Source organism: Hyperoodon ampullatus (assembly GCF_949752795.1).
Source record: "Hyperoodon ampullatus genome assembly, chromosome: 5".
Classification (NCBI taxonomy): domain Eukaryota; kingdom Metazoa; phylum Chordata; class Mammalia; order Artiodactyla; family Ziphiidae; genus Hyperoodon; species Hyperoodon ampullatus.
In genome coordinates, this window is record NC_136918.1 from 50656125 (window position 1) to 50680179 (window position 24055).

General features: G+C 37.3%; 1 protein-coding gene across 1 annotated transcript; it reads left to right on the forward strand.

Moving 5' to 3' along the window:
- Nucleotides 1-72: 72 nt before the first annotated feature.
- MRPL47 (mitochondrial ribosomal protein L47) lies at nt 73-23983 on the forward strand (the record flags this gene model as incomplete). The annotated part of the gene is made up of 7 exons (XM_079704410.1): nt 73-197; nt 3346-3497; nt 4054-4114; nt 6974-7070; nt 19163-19293; nt 21585-21680; nt 23771-23983. 7 exons carry the CDS (start codon nt 73-75, stop codon nt 23892-23894), a joined length of 786 nt encoding a protein of 261 aa, XP_079560536.1. The 3' UTR covers nt 23895-23983.
- Between the last annotated feature and the right edge of the window lie 72 nt (nt 23984-24055).

Consider the following 24055-nt stretch of genomic DNA (forward strand, 5'->3'; position numbering starts at 1 on the left):
GGGCAAAGCCAATTCCTGTTTTCGTCATCCGGTCGGCGTGAGACGCCGGAAGTGACATCATTGTTGGCGGAAATGCGGTTTGCTTACTTATGCGGAAAAATGGCTGCCGCCAGTTTGGCTGTTTTCTGCCGAAGAGTCTCGGCGGCCCTGAAGGCCTCCAGGTCGTTAATAAGTCCTCAGGCCCCTGCTAGCACAAGGTAAGTGATGTGAGGAGTAGGTCTGTCCACTTCTCCAACTTTGGATCTTGTTTGGTTGCCGAGATGCTGAGAAACGCTTAGGGATGGAAAGGCCCCTGGTATGGCTGGGCCCGAACCCACCTACGTGAGGAGTGAGTGACCTTGGAGAAGTCCCCCACCTGCGACATTTCCGTATCTTCCTCAAACATTTTGTTGCCAGCTGCTGTGGACCAGGCAGTTCGTGGGGTCTTTAGAAATCCAGTATTTGTTGAACTAAACCTAGAGGTACGGAAGCATCCTGTTCGGCTGGGTGAGTTGGGAAAAACTTCACTGAAGAGCTTTTGGCTGTGGAACTGAAGGCTGTGTCAGGTTTGGATGGATTAAAAAAGGGGTTGGAGGGTGTACTCCCAGAGTCTGTCAAAAAGAGATTGTTCAGTAAATGTTGAGGGAATAAATGAAAGTAGCCAAATGAACGGAAAGCCGCCCTGCAGGTGTGATAAAAGAATATCCTACACGTGTTGGTTATTATTTCTAGAAAGACCGCTTGTCTTCTGGACAGATCGATCATTTTTGACGTTATGGTGTACGGTTTGCTCCCTTTTATTAGCGTTTGTTTTTAATGAGTTAAATTTTACAAGTAGTTGGGTATGTCATTTTTAAAAAAAATTTATTTATTTACTTTTGGCTGTGTTGGGTCTTCGTTTCTGTGCGAGGGCTTTCTCTAGTTGTGGCAAGCGGGGGCCACTCTTCATCGCGGTGCGCGGGCCTCTCACTATCGCGGCCTCTCTTGTTGCGGAGCACAGGCTCCAGATGTGCAGGCTCAGTAGTTGTGGCTCACGGGCCTAGTTGCTCCGCGGCACGTGGGATCTTCCCAGCTCGAACCCGTGTCCCCTGCATTAGCAGGCAGATTCTCAACCACTGCGCCACCAGGGAAGCCCTGTCATTTTTTTTTTCTTAAAGGAAGTAATGTATGTGCTCTTGAATCCAGCACATTTATTGGGCATCTCTCAGATAAAGTGAACTTACATTAACCTCAGAGATAAGCAAATTTTTTGTTTTTTTGCAGAGGTTCAGGGGTTGTAACTGGAAAAGTAGCAAACTTGAATCAATCGTCTCTTCCATCTCATCATCGTTTTTCCTTAAAAATTTTTTTTGGATTTTTATCATTACTGTTGAATAAATATCTGTTCATTTACAGACACTTTGGAAAATAGGGTAAAGTGCTTTGAAGAAGAAAGTAAACATCAACTATGGTTTTACCATTCAGAGATAAACAGATTTTCTTCTATTCTTTTTAACTTTGAATATATAGACGTACATGAAATTTTAAAATAAAATCAGGATAATATTTACGTATATGCATTTTTGTGTTCTACCCTTGTTTCTCCAACTTTTTATTTTAAAAAATTTCAAGCCAAGAGGAAAGTTGTAAGAGTAGTACAAAGAATAACCGTATACTCTTCACCTATGTTAACCAATCCTCAGCATTTTGTCACATTCTCTATACTTCTTATATCCATGCCTTTATTTTTCTGAACTATTTGAGGCATGTCAGAATTGCAAACATCATGACACTTCAGCATATATCTCCTAAGAACAAGAACACTGTCTTAACCACAATACTACAATGATCACACTGGGGAATTTTTTTTTTCTTTCTTAATTTTTAATTCAGAGTCCAGTCAATGAACATTTATCCTGTTAATTGTCGTGTATCATTAGTCTTCTTTAATCCAGAATGGTTCCTTTTTTCTCTTTCATGATATTGACATTTTTTATAAGGTCAGCCTTTTTAGAATATTCCTTCATTTGGATTTGTCTGATTGTTTCCTCATGATTAGATTCACGTTAAATTTTTCTTGGTAGGAATACAACACTTGTTATACACTTCATTATTGTATTTTAAGTTATTTCCCCAGGTCATTAAATATTCTTTATAAACATGACTTTTAGATTACTGCATAATAGATTATCATACAGATGCACAATAATGTTTTTAACCATTCCCCAGTTGCACATTTACATTATTATAAGCTTTTTGATATCATATATAATGCTTTAATAGACTTTTTAAAAGTATAATTGACTTATAATATTATATTAGTTTCAGGTGTACAACATAGTGATTCGATATTTTTATACATTACAAAATGATCACCACAATAGACACTTTGATTTATCAATTCTCATCTATGATAATTTGTCTTTTAAACAAAATTTATTTATTTTTTATTTATTTGGTTGCATCAAGTCTTAGTTGTGGCAGGCAGGCTCCTTAATTGTGGCTCGAGGGCTCCTTAGTTGTAGCATGTGGGGTCCTTGGTTGTGGCATGCGAACTCTTAGTTGCAGCATGCATGTGGGATCTAGTTCCCAGGCCCAGGCCCCCTGCATTGGGAGCTTGGAGTCTTAACCACTGTGCCACCAGGGGAGTCCCTCTGATAATTTCTTTAGTTGAAATTTCTAAATTCAGTGGAATTACTGGGTTAAAGGAGGAAGCATTGGGGTCTCTGATGTGTTACAAAATTAAAGTTCAGAATGTTTTTATCTGCTTATATGCCCACTAGCTGCATATGAAGGACCTAAAAATGTTACCTTAAAATATAATTATGTCGGGCTTCCCTGGTGGCACAGTGGTTGGGAATCCGCCTGCCAAGGCAGGGGACACGGGTTCGAGCCCTGGTCCGGGAAGATCCCACATGCCGTGGAGCAACTAAGTTCGTGTGCCACAACTGCTGGGCCTGCGCTCCAGAGCCCGCGAGTCACAACTCCTGAGGCCTGGGCACCTGGAGCTCGTGCTCTGCAACAGGAGAGGCCACCTCAATGGGAAGCCTGGGCACCGCAACGAAGAGTGGCCCCCGCTCACCGCAACTAGAGAAAGCCCGTGCACAGCAACAAAGACCCAATGCAATCAAAAATAAATAAATTTTAAAAAATACCTTTAAAATACATATACATAATTATGTCAATATATTGGCTCTGAAGTTGCAGGATAGCAACATATATAATGGCATGTTAAAAATAATTTCTAAAGCATTTTATGAGTTTATCGTTTCTTGGGTAGAAAACCCAAGTTGGTTTTTTGACACTGTAGATGAGGAAATGATTCCGTTTATTGCTTATAAAATCCAAATGTTGTGAAACTTGAATCACCTGTTTATATATGTTCAGTTGCAGGTTTTCTCTTAGTCTGTTGACTAAGCATACACCAAATGTCACATCTTTTCACCAGTATAGATTACTTCATACCACATTGTCTAGGAGAGGACTGGAAGAATTTTTTGATGACCCAAAGAATTGGGGGGAAGAAAAAGTGAAATCTGGTGAGATACTTGGGTTGACCTATATTAAATAATTTTATTGAACCCTGTGTCATTTTGGGACTATTTATTCAGTTTTGGAATTACTTAAGTGTTTCCTTTTTTGATTTCCTTTGGGAATGTCTATTAGAGAAGATTAGAAGGACAGTATAATAGTAGAGTTAACTGTAGTAGAGTTAACTGTTCCTTGGAAGGTTGGCAAAAGGTTTAGAAGAGGAGTAGGTTGAAATTAACTAAAGTGAGGTTTGGGGTTTGTTTTACATTTCATTTTTTTAGAGATAATTGATAATTAATTTATAATGATATTAAGTATTTTGACATTAGACTGTGAAGGTACATTCTATACTAACAGTTTTTGAATGCTATTGCCAGTCACATTACTAATATTTTCATGTGTTATCTAATTTAATCACAAATCCTAATTATATATTGTACTATAATATAATAAAGCTATTACACATTTTATAGATAAGGAAACAGGTTTAGAGAGGTTAAGCAATTTGCCACAGGGCATGTAGCTACAAAATTATTTCATGCTATGAATTTATCATTTTAATAGGAGCTTCATGGACCTGTCAGCAATTAAGGAACAAAAGTAATGAAGATTTACATAAACTTTGGTAAGTATACTGAGTACATTAACATCTAAGTGTTTGAAGCAGTTGTAGTATAATAATGAGGTATAAACTTTATCTGATGTAAAAAATTAAGTAAAGTGATTTATAGTACTGTTGGTGATATATAAGATCATTAAAATTTTTATAAGTACTACAGAGGTTAAATTACATTATGACAGATGTATCAGAGTTCTTAAGTAGTTGGGAGTTTAGAAATTTTACTGTAACTGCTACCAGTCATACTACCACTTTTATACTAAGAATTTCAAAAAACTAATAAAAGAAAATGGGGATGAGTTGGTCACATTTAGGCCTTCTTCCTTTTTATTTTGCTTTGAGGAAGAGTATTGGAGGGTGCACTTAATTGGAAATTTGGGTAGGTTTTTCTGGCAGATTCTCCTGATAAATTAGAAAGAATTGAGAGGATTTAAGACAGATTTGCATTGTATATATACATATATAAATGAAGTATAATTGACATAACATTGTATTAGTTTCAGATGTGCAATGTAATGGTTCAATATTTATATATATTGTAAAATGATCACAATAAGTCCAGTTAATATCTGTCACCATACATAGTTACAAAAAGTTTTTTTCCTTGTGATGAGAATTTTCAAGATCCAGTCTTTGAGGTACTTTCAAATATGCAGTACACTATTATTGACTATAGTCACCATTGCTGTACATAACATCCCCATGACTTTTTCCTTTTATAACTGGGAATTTGTATCTTTTGACCCCCCATCCCCCCACATTAATCGACTATATTTAGCCCAGAGATATGTTTGTTTGGGCTGCACTGTGTTTTAAAAATTGGGAAGTTTCACACAAAAATAAGGATTTCTGGCTCCTCTTGAATAATCAGACCTGTGATGTTGCAACACTGAACCTGCATTTTTACATGGTGACAGTTGGCTGGTCTAAATGGAGCAGTGCATACCACTTCTTACCCATCTTGTTCTTTCACCATGCTCCCTTTACTCATAATTACTATTTGTCCAGGCACTGTAGTAGGCATTTAACGTTTTATCCCTTGATTTAAAGGGTTATCTTTCATGGCAGATTAAAGAACTGTAAAATGCTTATAAAACCACTAATATTACAGGCTTATTTATGTGATACAATAAGAAATATATATTTTGTCTTTGTCTCTGATCGCTTAACACACAGCTCCTAAATCCCTTGGAATTGCCTGAGTGATATGAGTGTCTTCTCATCAGGCAGCTCTTGGCGGTGGGGGCTGGGGGGTATTGTTGTGTAGCTTCAGGACAGAGGCTGATTGCCAGAAAGGCCAAGGTGTGATTAGCGGATGGAGCATTCAGCCTCACCACCACCCCCACTTTTGGGGAGGGAGAGAGACTAGAGATCGAGTTCAGTCACCAGTGGCCAGTGATTTAATCAATCATGCCTGCATAATGACACCTCCATAATAAACCCTAAACAACTAGGTTTGGAGAGCTTCCAAGTTGGTAAGTACATGGAAGTTCTGGGAGGGTGGTGTGCCTTGAGAAGGCATGGAAACTTTGCACCCCTTCCCCATATCTTGTCCTGTGCATCTCTTCCATCTGGCTGTTTCTGAGTTGTATCCTTTATAATAAACCAGTAAGAGAGTAAAGTGCTTTCCTGAATTCTGTGAGCTATTCTATCAAATTATCAAACCCATGGACAGGGTTGTTGGAACCCCCAGTTTGTAGCTGGTCAGTCAGGTATGTGGGAGGCCTGGAAATTGCTGTTGGCATCTGAAGTGTGGGGCAGTCTTTCTTGTGGGACTGAACACTTAAATCTGTGGAATCTGTGGAATTCAGGTGGTTAGTGTGAGGGAGTTGGAAAAGACAACGTGTTACTGTCAGGAGAGAAGAACCCCTCATTTGGTGTCAGAAGTGTTATGTTTAAAACAGCACAGATTCATGGTAAAAAATACATTGTTTTAAAGCACGTTTACTGTTGGTTATTCATAAAGGGATAGTTAAGGCAGTTTTAATATTCATCCTGGCTAAAGCCAAATAGTTTATCTTCTGTCACTCCTTCCCCCCAAATTGTCTTCTTCCATACCAAAAAGTACCCCAATTCCGTTGTTTCATTTTCTTTGCCCTCCACATTTATTTCCTTTCCTCTCTTCCAGCTCTGATTCTCAATCAAACTTATTTATTCACAAAAGTCACTCACACTTGAGCTTTGCCACCTCAGTGTTTTGATTTCAGTGATTTGATTGTGTTTGCTTTGGTTTCGTTTCCAGCCTAACATATCCCATCTCTATGAAGCTTTCGTTGATCATCTTAGCCAGAAGGAATGTCTCATCTCTCCCACTTAATTCTCCTGGTAGTTGGTGTCTATACCACTGAGTATACCACACCACATTTCAGTTGTGGAGGGAGCATAGTGGGCTAAAAATAGAATGGGTTTTCCACCCAGGGAGTTCAGGATTTGAATTTTGGATTAGCCATGTGCCTCCCAAACCTTACTTCTCTCAGCTTTAGTTTCTTCATTTAGAATGTGTAGAGAGTTCCAACTTCAGAATTGTTGTGAGAATTCAGTGAAATAAATGTATATAATGTACTTATTTAGCACATTGCCTGGTGTATAACAGGAACTGAATAAGTGTTATTTATCTTCCATCTTCTCTCTCCACTTGGAATGTAGGGACTACGTTTTATGCTTTTTTGTAACTCTTCTGGCACTTAATGCAGTATGTGGCACATGGAAAATTTATTGAACAAATGAGTAAGAATAGATATAGCTCTATATAAAGGATTATTCTAAAGGACTTTTGAGTACAGATCATTAATTTTGATGTCAAAAAATCACAATTTTATTAATATAAGCACAGAATAGCATTACAAGCTCTGTTTTTTGATATAGGTATGTTCTCCTGAAAGAAAGAAACATGCTTCTAACTCTAGAACAGGAGGCCAAGCGACAGAGATTGCCAATGCCAAGTCCGGAGCGGTTAGAAAAGGTGAGATTTGTGGGAGGCTGGAGACTGCTGAGTGTGGGATAAAAGCTAAAAGGCGTGAGTGTATGGTTCGTATAATTCTTGGCAAGTAGATTTCTTTCTATTTCTGCTTGATTTTTAGGAAATTTACAGAGTTATGCAACTATCACTACTGTCTAATTTAGAACATTTCCATCACCCCAAAAAGAAATCTCATGCCCATCTGCAGTCACTCCCATTCCTACCTACAGCCCCCAGCATATGCGTGGACATATGTTTTTATTTATCTTGGGTAGATACCTAGGAGTAAAACTGCTGTGTTGTTTGCTAAATCTGTGTTTGAAATTTTAGGAAACAGCCCAACCGTTTTCTAAAGTACCTGCACTATTTTACATTTCTAGTCCTGGTTTAGCTACTTCTGCACCAACTAGGTCAGATTTGTTTAATGCTTTTTTAAAAAATTGATGTAAAAAACCCATAACAAAACTTATCATCTTAACCATTTTTAAGTGTACAGTTTTTTAATTAAAGCATAGTTAATTTATAAAATTGTGTTAGTTTCAGGTGTACAGCATAGTGATTTAGTTTTATATATATGTATTTTTTTCCAGATTGTTTTCCAATATGGGTTATTACAAGATATTGAACATAATTCCCTGTGCTGTGCAGTAAATCCTTGTTGCTTATCTATTTTATGTATAGTAGTTTCTATCTGTTAATTCCATATTCCTAATTTATCCTTCCCCCACTCCCTCTTCTCTTTGGTAACCATACGCTTTTTTTCTATGTCTGTGAGTCTGTTTCTGTTTTGTATATAGATTCATTTGTATCTTTTTTTTTAGATTCAGCATATAAACGATATCATGATATTGATCTTTCTCTGTCTGACTTCACTAAGTATAATATTCTCTAGGTTCATCCATGTTGCTGCAAATGGCAGTATTTCATTCTTTATTGTGTCTGAGTAATATTCCATTGTGCGTGTGTGTGTGTGTATGTATGTATGTATATACATGTGTGTGTGTATATATATGTATTTGTATATATACGTCACATCTTCCTAAGCCACTTGTCTGTTCATGGGCACTTCAGTTGTTTCCATGTCTTGGCTGTTGTAAATAGTGCTGCTGTGAACATTGGGGTGCATGTATCTTTCCAAATTCGAGTTTTTCTTTTTTCCAGAAGTATACCAAGGAGTGGGATTGCTGGATCATATGGTAGCGCTATTTTTATTTTTTAAAGGAAAATTTTCTGTAGTGGCTGCACCAATTTACATTCCCACCAAAAGTGCAGAAGGGTTCCCTTTTCTTCACACCTTCTCCAGTATTTATTATTTGTAGACATTTTGATGATAGCCATTCTGACCGGTGTGAGGTGATATCTCATTTGGTTTTGATTTGCATTTCTTCAATAATTAACGATGTTGAGCATCTTTTTGTGTGGCTGTTGGCCATCTGTATGTCTTTGGGGAAATGTCTATTTAGGTCTTCTGCCCATTTTTTGATTAGGTTGTTTGTTTTTTCAATATTGAGTTGTATGAGCTGTTTGTGTATTTTGGATATTAACCTCTTGTCAGTCGCATCATTTACAAATACTTTCTCCTGTTCTATATGTTGTCTTTTCATTTTGTTGATGATTTCCTTTGCTGTGCAAAAGCTTTTACATTTTGATTATGTCCCATTTGTTTATTTTTGTTTTTATTTCCTTTGCTTTGGGAGACTGATCTAAGAAAATATTGCTATGATTTATGTCTAAGAACATTTTGCCTATGTTCTCTTCTAGGAATTTTATGGTATCATGTCTTATATTTAGGCCTTTAAACCATTTTGAGTTTATTTTTTCATATGGCGTAAGGGAGTGTTCTAATTTATTGATTTACATGTGGCTGTCCAGCTTTCCCAACACCATTTGCTGAAGAGATTCTTTTTTCCATTGTATAGTCTTGCCTCCTTCATCTAAGATTAATTGACCATAGGTGTGTGGGTTTATTTCTGGGCTCTCTATTCTCTTCCATGGATCTGTCTCTTTTTGTGCCAGTACCATAGTGTTTTGATAACTGTAGTTTTGTAGTATAGTCTGAAGTCGTAGATTAATTGACTGTAGGTGCATGGGTTTATTTTTGGACTCTATTCTGTTCCATTGATTTATATGTCTGTTTTTGTGCCAACGCCACTGTGTTTGGATTACTGTAGTTTTGTAGTATAGTTCTGAAGTTTGAAAGGGTTGTACCTTCAGCTTTGTTCCTTTTTCTCAGGATTGCTTTGGTAATTCTGGGTCTTTTGTGGTTCCATATAAATTTTAAGATTATTTGTTCTAGTTCTGTGAAAAGTGTCATGAGTATTTTGATAGGGGTTGCGTTAAATCTGTAGATTGCTTTGGGTAGTATGGCTATTTTAACAGTATTATGTCTTCCAATCCAAGGGCATAAGGTATCTTTTCATTTCTTTGAATCATCTTCAGTTTCCTTTATCAGTGTTTTATAGTTTTCAGTGTATAGGTCTTTCACCTTGGTTAAGTTTATTCCTAGGCTTTGTTTTTTTTTGACACAATTAAAAAAATTTCTTTTAACTTTCTCTTTGTGGTATTTCATTGTTAGTGTAAAAAAATGCAACAGATTTCTGTATATTAATTTTATATCCTGTTACCTTGCTGAATTCATTTATTCTTGTGTGGAGACTTCAGAGTTCTCTATATAGAGTATCATGTCATATGCAAATAGTGACAGTGTTACTTCTTCCCTTCCAATTTGGATACCTTTTATTTCTTTTTCTTTTCTGATTGCTGAGGCTGGGACATCCAATACTACGTACTACATTGAAAAGAAGTGGTGAGAGTGGGCATCTTTATTCCTGAATTTAGCAGGAAGGCTTTCAGCTTTTCACCATTTAGTATTATGTTGGCTGTAGGTTTGTCATAAAGGGCTTTTATTATGTTGAGATATGTTCCCTCTCTACCCACTTTGGTGAGAGCTTTTAACATGAATGGATGTTGAATTTTGTTAAATGCTTTTTGTGCATCTATTGAGATGCTTGCTCATGTGCTTTTTGTCTTTCCTTTTGTTAATGTGGTGTATCACATTGATTGATTTGCCTATGTTGAACCATCCTTGTGACCCTGGAGTGAACCCAACGTGATCGTGGTGTATGATCCTTTTTAAGTATTGCCGGATTTAGTTTGCTGATATTTATTGAAATTTTTTGTGTCTATATTCATCAAAGGTGTTGACCTGTAATTTTCTTTTTTTTTGTAGTGTCTTTGGTGTTGGTATCAATCAGGCTACTGGTGGCTTCATAGAATATCTTTGGGAGTGTTCCCACCTCTTCAGTCTTTTGGAATAGTTTGAGAAGGTTTGGTATAAATATATAAGTTCTTTGTATGTTTGATAGAATTCCCCAGTGAAGCAGTCGGTCCTGGACTCTTGTTTGCAGGGAGTTTTAAAACTACATATTCTATTTCACTTCTAGTGATGATCTGTTCAAATAATCTGTTTCTTCTTAACTCACTTTTGGTAGGCTGTATGTTTCTAGAAACGTGTCCATTTCTTCTAGGTTTTTCAATTTGTTGACATATAACTATTCATAGTATTCTCTTATGATTTTTTGTATTTCTGTGATATTGGTTGTTATTTCTCCTCTTTCATTTCTTATTTTGTTTATTTGGGTCCTTTTTTCTGGGTAAGCTTGGCTAAAGGTTTGTTAATTTTGTTTATGTTTTCAAAAAAACAGCTCTTAGTTTTATTGATCTTTTCTATTGTTTTTTTTTTAATCTCTATTTTATTTATTTCCTCTCTGATCTTTATTATTTCCTTCCTTCTGAAGACTTTAGGTTTTGTTTGTTCTTTTTCTAATTCTTTTAGGTGGTAGTTTAGGTTGTTTATTTGAGATTTTTCTTGTTTCATGAGGAAGGCCTGTATTGCTGTGAACTTCCCTCTTAGAACTGCTTTTGTGGCATCCCAGTGGTGGTTATTGTCTTTTGTCTTGAGGTATTTTCTGATTCCTTCTTTGATTTCATTATTGACCCATTGGTTTTTTTGTAGCATGTTCTTTAGTTTCCATGTGTTTGTTCTTTTCCCATTTTTCTCACTGTGGTGCATTTCTAGTTTTATACCATTATGGTCAGAAAAGATGCTTGAGATAATTTCTATCTGCTTAAATTTGTTGAGGCTTGTTTTGTGACCTAGTATGTGGTCTATCCTAGAGAATGTTCCATGCATGCTTGAATGCATGTGTATTCTGTTTTTTTTTAATGTAGTGTCCCATATGTCAATTAAGTCCAACTAGTCTGTTGTGTCATTTAGGACCTCTGTTACCATATTGATTTTCTATCTGGATGATCTGTCCATTGATGTCAGTGGGGTGTTAAAGTCTCCTGCAATTATTGTATTATTGTCCGTTTCTCCCTTTACATCTGTTAGTATTCATTTTATATATTTAGGTGCTCCTATATTGGGTGCATATATGTTGACGAGTGTAATATCCTCTTCTGTATTGATCCTTTTATCATTATATAGTGTCCTTTGTCTTTCTTTATGGCCTTTGTTTTAAAGTCTATTTTGTCTGATAGGAGTATTGCTACCCCACTTTCTTGTCATTTCCATTTGCATGAAGTATCTTTTTTGATCCCCTCATTTTCAGACTATGTCTTTCACCCTGAAGTGAGTCTCTCAGGCAGCATATTGTAGGTTCTTGGTTTTTTAATCCAGTCTGCCAATCTGTGTCTTTTGATTGGAGCATTTAGTCCATTGACATTTAAAGTAATTATTTATTAGTATGTACTTTTTTCCATTTTAATCTTTGTTTTCCAGGGGTTATTTTATAGTTTTTCTTTGTTAATTTCTTCTTTTTGTTTTTCCTTTTGTGGCTTGATTATTTTCTTTTGTAGTATGCTTGAGTTCCTTTTTTTTGTTTGCCATGCTGCGTGGCTTGCAGGATTCTTAGCTCCCCAGCCAAGGATTGAACCTGTGTGCTTGGCAGTGAAAGCACAGAGTCCTAACCACCGGACCACCAGGGAATTCCCTTGAGTTCCTTTCTTTTTGTTTTTGTGAATCTATTGTAGGTTTTTGATATGTGGTTACCATATCGTAAGTATGGTATGTTGACCCATAACTATATCTAGTTGCTTTAATCTGATAATCATACAAGTTCAAACACATTCTAAAAGATCTACATTTTTATTCTTCCCTCCCCAACATGTTGTGATTTTGGTGTCCTGTTTTACATCTTCATGCTTATCCTTTTGCTGTTAATTGTAGCTATCATTGCTTTACAAAATTTCTTTGTTTTTTAATCTATGTACTGGCTTATTTAAATGATTTTCAGTCCTTTTACATGTTTGCCTTTCCTACTGTGATTTTCCCTTTCCTATAGAGTCTTTCTTCTTTTCTATTTAGAGAAGACCCTTCAATATTTCTTTTAGGGTAAGTTTAGTATTGCTGAATTCTTTTAATTTTTGATTGTCTGAGATATTCTCTCTCTTTCTATTGTAAATGATAATCTTGCAGGGTAGAGTATCCTAGGTTGCAGGATTTTCCCCTTTCAGGGCTTGAGTATATTGTGCTACTCCCTTCTGGCTTTATGGGAGTTCCCTTGTAACTGACTTTTTGTTTTTCTCTTCCTGCCTTTAGAATCTTCTCTTTATCTTTACCTTTTGCTGTTTTAATTATGATATGTCTTGGTGTGAGTCTGTTTGGGTTCCTCTTGTTTGGGACCCCCTATGCTTCCTGTACCTTGATATCTGTTTCCTTCTTTGGGTTTGGGAAGTTTTCAGCCATAATTTCTTCAAATACATTTTTGATCCCCTTCTCTCTCTCTCTCTCTCTCTCTTCTCCTTTTGGAATCCCTATTATGTGTAGGTTGGAGTGCTTTATAGTATCCCATAGATCTCGTCTGTTGCTTTCATTTTTTAAAATTTATTTTTATTTATTTATTTTTAAATTAAAAAAAATTTTTTTTGGCTGTACTGGATCTTTGTTGCTGCATGAGGGCTTTCTCTAGTTGCAGTGAGTGGGGGCTACTCTTTGTTGTGGTGCTTTCATTTTTTTCATTTGTCTTTCTGTCTGCTATTTTGTTGGGTAGTTTCCATTATTCTGTCTTCCAGAGTACTTATTTGTCCTTCTGTGTCATTTAGTGTGCTATTCATTGCTTCTAGATTGGTTTTCATACCGGCAATTGAATTGTCTAATTTTGATTGGTTCATCTTTATAAAGCTTCTGGTTCCTTGTTATAGTGATCTTTATTTTTATTATTTTTATCTGCTTTTATTTATTTATTTATTTATTTAAAATTATGTGTTTATTTATTTATTTTTGGCTGTGTTGGGTCTTCGTTGCTGCTCATGGACTTTCTCTAGTTGGGGCGAGCAGGGGCTACTATTCATCACAGTCCATGGGCTTCTCATTACAGTGGCTTCTCTTGTGGAGCATGGGCTGTAGGTGTGCAGACTTCATTAGCTGTGGCACGTGAGCTCAGTAGTTGTGGCTCATGGGCCCTAGAGCGCAGGCTCAGGAGTTGTGGGTGAGCACAAGTTGTGTGTGAGCAACGGGCTTAGTTGCTCCACGGCATGTGGGATCTTCCCGGACCAGGGATTGAACCCGTGTCCCCTGCATTGGCAGGTGGATTCTTAACCACTGCGCCACCAGGGAAGTCCCTGCTTTTACTGTTTCCATTTTGAACTCAGGGACTGTAGACTGGTGAGGTCTATTTTATTACTTGTTCTTTCAGGGGATTTCTCTTGTTTTTTTAAGTTGGGAGCAGTTCTTCTGTTTTTTCGGTTTACTGAATTTTCTCTGTCTCTGAATTTAGGAAAAACAGTTATCTATTGTGGTCTTAAAGGGATGTTTTTATGTGGGAGTGTCCCTGTGTAGACTGTGTCCAGTATTTTTGGTGTCAGGGCTGGTTTTGGATGCCAGTCATGTCCTTCTTAAGAGTACTCATCATTACTTCCTCAATAGGGGCTGTGACTGGTGTCTAGAGTCTGTGCTGGATGTGAGGCAGGGCTTCCTCTTGGCTCTGTAGCTGTCACTGCCCAGTCAGGGGTGGGGTCTGCTCCCCAGTTGTTGGAGTATAAGCCTGAGGGTCAGGTTCAATTAGTCTCTGTTGCCCTGCCCCAAAGGAGGTGATTGCTGAAGCAAGTGAGGCTCCTGTGGTCACAGCAAATCTTTGCACCACCTGTGTGGTTCTGTCTGGAAGCATCCCAGGGTCCTATCACTTTCTGTGTTGTGTTTGTTCCAGATCTAGTGCAAGGCTGTGGCGTGGAGTAGGGTGGAGGTTGGGTCATTGTGTCTTCAGGAATTGAGGTGGCTGTGCTACAGCCTGAGATCTGGGCTGCCTCTGTGACAGACTTCTCCAGGACCTGTCTTCCCCAGATCTAGTGCTCAGCTGCACAGAGAGGGCAGAGCCAGGGTGCTCTCTCTGGGACACAAAGCCTGGCCTGTCTGGGTACTCCTGCCCTGGGCCTGTCTGCCTGAGATTCAGTGCTTAGCTGCTTTGCATTCTTGTGGCCAGTGCCCAGTGCACCCTCTGACAGTGTCTGCCTGACTAGACACTGCTCCCATGTGTGCACTGATAATAGTCTCTGTGGCTCTGCCCAGATCACATCCCAGGCACCCTGGTCTCTCTCTGCCTAAGTAGACTGAATCTTTGCCCTGATCTCCTGCCAGGCTATGGTGTGGAGTGAGCGAGGTCGGGGCATTAGCCGTTTCAGATTGGGAAGTACAGCAGGACAGCAGCTGCCAGTGCAAGGCTCTCTCAGACCTAATTGTTAGCAAGCCAGCATGCGTGCACTCCTCCCAAGTAGAGTCAAGGCTTCTCTAGCTCTTCCATCTGTCTCAGCGGATTTCCCACCAGGCAAGGGGGCTTGTCTCCTCGTGCAGGACCCCAGGACTGGGATGGGGGTGCCCAGATTGTGGGTTGATCCACTCCCTCCTTAGAGTGAGGGTCTGCCCATGTGAACCTTCTCTTCCTTACAGATCCTTCCCAGGGGCACAGGTCCTCACCTGATGCCCCTTTTTTTCTGTTCTACCTGGTTACATGGAGATCTTCCGTGCAGCATTGGTTGTGTAGGAGATCTTCTGCCAGTTTCCAGTTAGTTTTCTGTGAGAATTGTTCCACATGTAGATGTATTTTTGATGTGTTTTTTGGGGGGGAGGTGAGCTCTACTTCCCCCTACTCTGCCATCTTGATTCCCCTGCTGTAGCTCAATAATATTAAGTATGTTCACATTACTGTGAAAAGGTCAACTATTATTTAGGTTAGATTTTCTTCATCATTAAAAAGAAATCACTTGGGTTCTTTATTTCCATTCCTAGAGGTAATCAATCCTGTGTGTTTCCTATTTATCCATCAGAATTTCATCAGAATTTTTCTCTGCATGTGCCTGATTATTTTTATTTACACAAATGTGGTTATACAGTATATACTGTTCTGAAACTTGCGTCTTCTACCTACTAGTTTATTTTGGAGATTTTTCCGTATCAGTAAGTGCAGAAGATCTGCCATTATTTTTTTCATGGCTGTACATGTTTAAGGTATTTCTTCCATGTAGAGGTTTTATGTTTTATTTAGTTAGATTTATCAGGTTGTTTCTTTTTTTCATAGAGTGCTTTCAGGGTCAGCTCTTTATTGATTTTTTTCTGTTTCATAGTAAGTAGTCAGTGAGATTGGAACCCAGCTTTTTGTAATGGCTTCAGTCTTGCTACCTTACCTCAGCTGCTTCAGGTTTCTTTCCCCACACTGCTCACCACCATTAGGACCTGATATTCCTGCAGAGAGTCAAAGAAGGTGTGGGATAAAATCTCAATTATTTACCCTAATTATGGAGAAGGTTATTCTGCCTTTATAAACATTGAGTTAATCATATTTTGGCGTTTTTAAACTTTATTTTGATAAAACATTAGGCTGACAGAAAAATTACAAGAAAAATACAAAGAGGCATCCTTCACCCAAATTCCCTATGTATTTTACCACATTTGCTTTATCCGTCTTTGCCTCCTCTCCACATAACTACATTTTTCCTCAGCTGTTTGAAAGTTATATATGTGATATCCCTTTACCCGTAACTACTTTAGTGTATATTGCCAAAAAAAACAAGGATATTTCCTTATATAACCACTGTACAGTTTTCAAAATCAGGAAATTAACATTGATACAATACTATAATCTACAGATCTTACTTAAATTTCATTAGTTATTCCAACATGTCCTTTTATAGCAAAAAAAAAAACCCTGGCTGGTGTGTTTTCAGTGTTGTCTCTTGAGTCTCCTTGAATCTGATTACTCAGTCTTTCTTTGTGTTTCATGACATTGACACTGTTGAAGAGGATGGGCCAATTTGGGTTTGTGATGTTTCTCATGATAATCATGATGATTGGCAGTAATATCATAGAAGTGATGCTGTATTCTTCACAGTGCATCATATGAAGAGGCATGCAATGTTGATTTGTTCTGTTACTGAACTTGTTAGCATTAGTAATTTGGTTAGCCTGGTGTCAGGTTTCTCCACTGTAGAGTAACTACATTTTTCTTTACATTGAGATCATGTAAATATCTTTTAAACCCTCCAACTTGGACTCATTGGTTTTAGCATCTATTGATGATGATTTTTGCCTCAGTCAGTGATTATTACTGTGATGTTTGCTAAATGGTGATTTTCTAATTTCATTGTTCATTCTACATTATTTGTTAGCTTTCTTCTGTAAGAAAGGGCTTTTCCTTTTCTCCATGTCTTCCTTCCTTTCCCTTTTCTTTCTTGAGTCATGCATTCAAATTTTATTCAATGAGTTAAAATCCTTTAATATCATCATTCTAGATTTGGCCAGTGTGTTTTCCTTCAAGCTGGCCTATATGTCCTCATCATTCTTTGATGAGGAATAGCAAGATATTCTGGATTCATCTTGTACTTTTCCTGCCCCAACCCTGGAATCAGCTGTTTTACAGAGGAACCCTGATTCCTTTGAATGGAGAATGGTATATTTAGAAACTAAGATCTGGGTGGTACATGTTTTCATTGCTACAAAACATTTGTAAAGTAATGTTACTTTATTTTTAGGTATATTTGGCAACTCTTCTTTTAAGGAAAGTTATGCTTTAGAGACTCTTCTAGGTGGATCGGCTGTTTATAAGTAGCACATTGTTTATTTGATGAAAAAGCTTTTGCTATAATGGTGCTGTTCTGATAAGACTTTTAAACTGCAATAATAGATTATCCCCTCTCCCTGCTTTAAAGAATATATTTCAGAGGTGAACTTCAGCCCAGTAAATCATATATGTACTATACTTTCTGAATTAGTAGAATCTAAAATAGTAAAAGTTATGGGCTTCCCTGGTGGCGCAGTGGTTGAGAGTCCGCCTGCCGATGCAGGGGACACGGGTTCGTGCCCCGGTCTGGGAAGATCCCAAATGCCGCGGAGCGGCTGGGCCCGGGAGCCTTGGCCGCTGGGCCTGTGCGTCCGGAGCCTGTGCTCCGCAACGGGAGAGGCCACAACAGTGAGAGACCCACAAACCGCAAAAAAAAATAAAATTAAAAAAAAAAAAAAAAAAAGTAAAAGTTTTAAACTGAAAGTGATTATAATTTTTTAACCTCAAATACAGTTTTCTCAGTGCTTTGTGACATACTACTAACGAAAATTTATCAAGAAAAGTTTTAAAAGAATTATTCTCAATTTAAGATATAAGCTGAAGCTTCGGAACTATGTAAGGACACTTTTGGCTCTGGGAAAGTTGTAAACTAGAAAAGAAAGCTCTTTGAAGTTGGCTTTTTTGAATGGGGTGTATCTAATTGATACTTTTGATTTTCTTTCTCATCTGTTGGCATGAGCATGAATAATTGGATGTTAACTCTGTGGACTTGGTAGCCATTTATTTTCTATCTTTGAACATGAATAATTGGATGTTAACTCTGTGGACTTGGTAGCCATTATTTTCTATCTTTGTGAGCTAACATTAGATTTCAGTTAGGAACCTCAGCCCTGACCTTGGGCAGACTCTTTAATGTAGTCAGTCAACAGCCAGGTTTACTGAGTTCCTAAGGGTCAGAGAGCTTTGTATTAGGCCCTCATCAGTGTAGTCTCTTCACTCTTCTAAGTTTGTCTGTCTTCAAGATAGGATTTGTCATTCTTACCCATCTTTTATTTCTCAAGGATTTTGTAGAAATTCGTGTAGTGTGAGGATTTAGTGTGGCTTTGAGTCAAGTAGGCCATAAAAGTGCTGAGTGTGAGCTGCATATATAGGTTATGAAGTAGCTTATCTAAATATGTGGCTTTCACATCTCTCTTAGGTTCCACAGCTACCTGGGGAATTATCTTTATAATCTAATACCCCTCCCCTTTTTAGGTTTCTTATAAGGAACAAGTACGTATATGCAGTATTTCATATCTGTTATGATGCTTAAGATAATACACATATATCACTACCTAAAAATGGCTCTCAGGATTTAGAATTATGAAAAAATTTAGCTCACCTGTCATTACAATCCCCAATGTATGAATATTTATTTTTGAATAAGTATGTATTGCTCAGCCAATATATTATTATGTACAATGTCAAACATAATAGAAATGTTAAAAGAAAGAGATAAAAAATAGAAGTTCTAATGGTATCTTCTTGTGTCTTGATGGATCTTTGTAGATTAGTATCAGGATAGGTTGGTATTCTGTTCCCTATAATAGCAACAGCTGCCAAGTAGGTCAAAATTTCTGTATCTGAGTGTTAGGGACACACTAATTAATTAAGGCCAAAACATAGGTTTTAATATTTAAAAAGCAGCTGTTAATCACTTCTTAATAGCTCATTGAGTTTTAAAATGATGAGTCAAATTGGGTCTCCAAAAGGAATCTATGCAAGTGTATCCTACTCCAAACAAAAGTAATATATGGAAATTTGAGCTGAATAGATTTTCATTTAAATGAAACTAAACTAAAAAAATTACAAAACGTGATATTACAGACACCTATGTATATGTATACCCAGCCAGAAAGATTTTTAGGAAATATTTGACAGAATGGTTCTTTGACAAAGAGATTCATCATAGGTTTTCTGTAGCATAGTCATTATGTGTTTTCTTTCTTTGGAATTCTGTCATGTGGTGATTGTTGAAATTATATCTTTCTATTCTCTTCTCAGGTAGTAGATTCCATGGATGCATTAGATAAAGTTGTTCAGGAAAGGGAAGATGCCCTCAGACTTCTTCAGACTGGTCAAGAAAAAGCTAGACCTGGTGCTTGGAGAAGAGATATCTTTGGAAGAATCATCTGGTACATAGTGGCTCTTCTAAGATGAGAGTGAAGTCCCATGCCTCATTCCCCATCCAGCATCTTTTAAGAATATGAGATATATTAGCTGTATGTAATATGCAAAGAGGCCCCAAAACCCCTTTTGAACTTCAGGATATGAATGAAGGTAGCTGTATCTGGTAGCCAGGCATCCCATTCGCATGATTCAGTTATTTATAGGTTCTTTATAATGGTGGTTCTTAATCTTATGTGAATCAAATGACCTTTTAAGAATTTGATGAAAGTTATAGATCCTTCCCCCAGGAAAAAGTTACATATGCACATGTAATTTTAGAGGGTTATAAATCCCATGAAGCTAATTTTAGGACACACCTATCCTCTTTGCCCATTAAGAACCTGGAACTATTAAAAAAGAAGTTCTCCAGGAATAAGGCCACATGAACCGGTCTCAGTTTGCTCCCATTGCCATTAGGATAGGCCCTAGACCAAATTTTGAATAAAATAAACAGTTTATTTTCATTAAATCTTTCCACCTTTGTGGCATCTTGTCCCCTATGTCCAGTTCCAAAGTCCTTTCAGACGTTGGGAAAGGATGTGATAGTAAACATTCACACTGAGGTATAAGTAATTGAGAAGACCCAGTATATTCTCTCTTCCAGTGGTTTATTTGCATTTGGGTTGAACTACCAAAAGGAAGCATCTTTAGTAAAATTTTTGTCATCAGTCAGCAAGATGAGGAAGGCATTTTGGGTGGTTGGAGACCTTCCCTGTACTCTTGAAATTACACTACAAAACAGCACTTAATGCATTTGGTAGATTCTTTTAATGGAGTTTGCGGTAATGGGGCTGCTTGGAGCCACATTTAGGGGAGTGGCTGTGTTGTCTGTAACTGTGTAATCCAGTACAGAAAAGAGAGGAATTGCCAAAACACCTGCCTAAGAACTTTGATCTATTTTATTTTCTACTAAACTTTATTGGGATTAATCCAATTGAGGCCAGTTAGGAAGGGGTGAGGATACGGGAGAGAATGTGTGTCAATTTTAGAATCTGTAAGAGTGCTATTCTCATTAAGGTTTAAAAATTTTTGCTTTTTAACTTTCCTGGAGTTAAACAAAGTAGGGAACAAAGCAGTTATATCAAGACTTGCCTGGTGGTTCAGTGGTTAAGATGTAGCGCTTCCAATGCAGGGGGCTCCGGTTCAAATCCTGGTCTGGGAACTAAGATCCCACATGTTGTGTGGCCAGGAAAAAAAAAAAAAGCAGTTACATCATCTTTCCAATGTAGCTTATTAAATGAAACATTATAATTCCAATGCCTTTTCCCTAATTTTCTGTTGCATGTTAAAATATTTAAATTAGCCTTTTAAATGCAGAGATTCTTCAAAACATTACATCTAAATTTTTTTTTCTGACAAAAAATCATGTGGCAGTAATGTCAGAGAATACTTTTTGGATGTGTCTTTCCCTTGGTTGTTGAAAAATAGTGGTAGACTATCATCCTGACGAACTGAGGGGATTCCTGATGAACTGAGGGAATTCAGTGCCTCTATCTATTCTGCTTAAAGCAGTGTGGTTCATTGCTCCAGTGGCACTGCCTGTCAAATTATATGCTAAATGCCAAAATTACAAAGAGATTGGAACTTAGGCTTCTGATATTACAGATTAATTATGGATTTTTAGAGAAGATTGGTTATATGCCCTGAAATTAATCCTGTTACTTTTTTAATTGAAATATTTTCAAATAAATGTTACAATATGAATTCACAATTTCCTTTTTTCCTACTCAGCATTATGATTTTTTTAGGTTTTGTTATGTTGAGATAGATAATAGATATCTATATCAGTTGGTGCAATTTACTTACATTTTAAAAACAAAACATATACATGTATATATCAATGTTTCAAATTATGTGTGTGTATACATGTGTATGTGTACATATATAAAATTAGTACACACATATATATGTAGTAAAAGTACAAAATACATCTGGTAATGATACACTCCAGTTTATGGCTAGAAGCTATTGTTATTGTGAAAGTAGAGAACTTAAGCTGTGTCTTTAAACTTTTATATATATATATTTTTAAAAGAGTGATCTGAAGCAAACATTGCAAAATATTAACATCTGAAATTTTGCAGTGGATTCATAAGTGTCTTATATTTAAACTATAAAAATTTTTAAATCTTTAAAAAGCCAATTACATCTCATTTTATTGAAAACATATTTAGTTCAAAGAAGGCTAAAACTCTGTAAAAAAGTGAAAATGTATTAAATGTTTTCTGTAGGGTGATACCTTTTGTTTTCTTGGCAGGCACAAGTTCAAGCAGTGGCCTATACCTTGGTACCTAAATAAAAGATACAATAGAAAACGATTCTTTGCAATGCCCTATGTGGAACGTTTTGTCAGGTGAGCACAAGTACCATTAGTATTAAAATGTATCGTTACATCAGATGACGTGTGTTAAGCTTTTATATAACTAATACATGTTCATTGTCAAAAAACTAGAAAAATCAGGTAAAAAAAATTAGTCTTATGTAGTTTCACCATCCAGAAATAGCTACTGTTAACATTTTAATATATATCCTTTCAAAAGTTTTGTCTTCCTATTCATCAATCTGTTCTGTGTAAGTAGATGATTAAATCTTTTTGGATTGTTAAAAGGAAGGTCCAAATACTTCAGCTGCATGGAGTGTGAGCTCATGTTATTGCAGGGCTTGGTGAAATGAAATAAGCAATTGAAGAAATTAACTGCACTGGCTTTTCCTCCTCGCTGTCTCCAAACCTAATGTGCAATTTGATCCTTTTGTCCCTTCACCGTAATGTGAAGCTGTAAATAATGTGACTTTAATGTATGAGAATTTATGAATGCAGTGTCACTTTTACAGGCCTTAAATATATTGTTTTTGAAACTACCTTTAGCCTTACCTTCAGAGCATGCAGCATAATCTTCTGGATATTCTTAAGAATAGCAAACCTTTATTCTTTCACATGGGTTTATTTTTTTAAATGGCCAAAATTTAGTTGGAGCGAAGACTGAAGAATAGAATGCGTAATCTGATTTCAACTTTGTTTAGTCTTACTTTATACTTAATTTATAAAGTAGCTTATATATTTTGTATATGTATTTTTCTCTCTATCCAAATATAACCCTTCTCAAATTTCTGTGACCTCCCCCATAGCACTGGCATATTGTAGTTATTCAGTACCTTTTTTTTTTTTTTAATATAAAGGCCTTTATTTCACCTTCACTCTGGAATGAGTTTTGCTGAATATAGAATTCTTTTTTAATTTTTTAAATAAATAAATAAATATTTATTTATTTATGGCTGCATTGGGTCTTCATTGCTGCGCGGGCTTTCTCTAGTTGCAGCAAGCAGGGCCTGCTCTTCTTCGTTGTGGTGCACAGGCTTCCTATTGTGGTGGCTTCTCTTGTTGCGGAGCACGGGCTTTAGGTGCGCGGGCTTCAGTAGTTGTGGCTCGTGGGCTCTAGAGCACAGGCTCAGTAGTTGTGGCACATGGGCTTCGTTGCTCCACGGCATGTGGGATCTTCCTGGACCAGGGTTCGAACCCGTGTCCCCCGCATTGGCAGGCTGATTCTTTTTTTTTTTTTTTTTTTTTTTTTTTTTTGCGGTACGCGGGCCTCTCACTGCTGTGGCCTCTCCCGCTGCGGAGCACAGGCTCCGGACGCGCAGGCCCAGCGGCCATGGCTCACGGGCCCAGCCGCTCCGCGGCACGTGGGATCCTCCCAGACCGGGGCACGAACCCGTGTCCCCTGCATTGGCAGGCGGACTCTCAACCACTGGGCCACCAGGGAAGCCCGGCAGGCTGATTCTTAATCACTGTGCCACCAGGGAAGTCCCAGTACCTGTCTCTTAACTGTACTGTTATATTTCAATTTTAGTAGAGGCTAGGCATCCATGAATTTATCATTTGCAATTTTGATAATTCGAAAGTGACCTTAGAAGTCAACATAATTTAGCTGAGGCACAAAGGCCTAATGCCCTGGGATGCTGATAGGTAAAGGCAAACTCAGAGTGGCTAGTCCAGCTAGCATGAAGCGTCATCTCTTAGCATGGCTTTATTCTCTCAGTTGTGGGGAAATGATGTTGGACTGAGTGCTATTTGAAATTAGGGAATTCCTAAACATCTCAGGATGTATCTCTTTAAAATATCTAATGTATTCAATAAAACTACATTATTTCTAAAAATAAAGGAGAAAGCCCAGTCCGTTAGAGGCTCACAGGTCTGTTCTTCCTTTCCAGTCAGGAAATAGGAAGGAGAATTGGTGTAGCGTTACAGATGCTTTGATTTCATGTTTATCTTTGACTTGTGTAGGTTTACGATGATTATTCAAGCTTAATAATATACATTACACACCTAATACAGAGATGGGCATGATTGAGGTCTTTAAGTGATTGATTTGGACATATATTGACGGTACCGAGTAACAGGGAAATAGTTTTGTATAAATTGCTGTTATGCTTTTATTTACCTAGATTGAGAACTGAGAAACAAGCCCGCATCAAAGCAAGGAAGAGAAGTTTAGCAAGCAAGAAAGCAAAGTTTCTTCAGGAAAAGTTTCCACATCTTTCTGAAGCCCAGAAGTCAAGTCTTGTCTAAGATATCTGAGCTCTTAATTTACCATCTTGTTTTTCTTGGATTACAATCTGTATACAAAAGTAAATACATATTAAGTGGTTTATAAATAACTTGTGTTTTTAGTCAAATGACTGTCGACTGTTTTAAGTGTTATTATGGCATGCTAAATCTGGAAGTGGTCA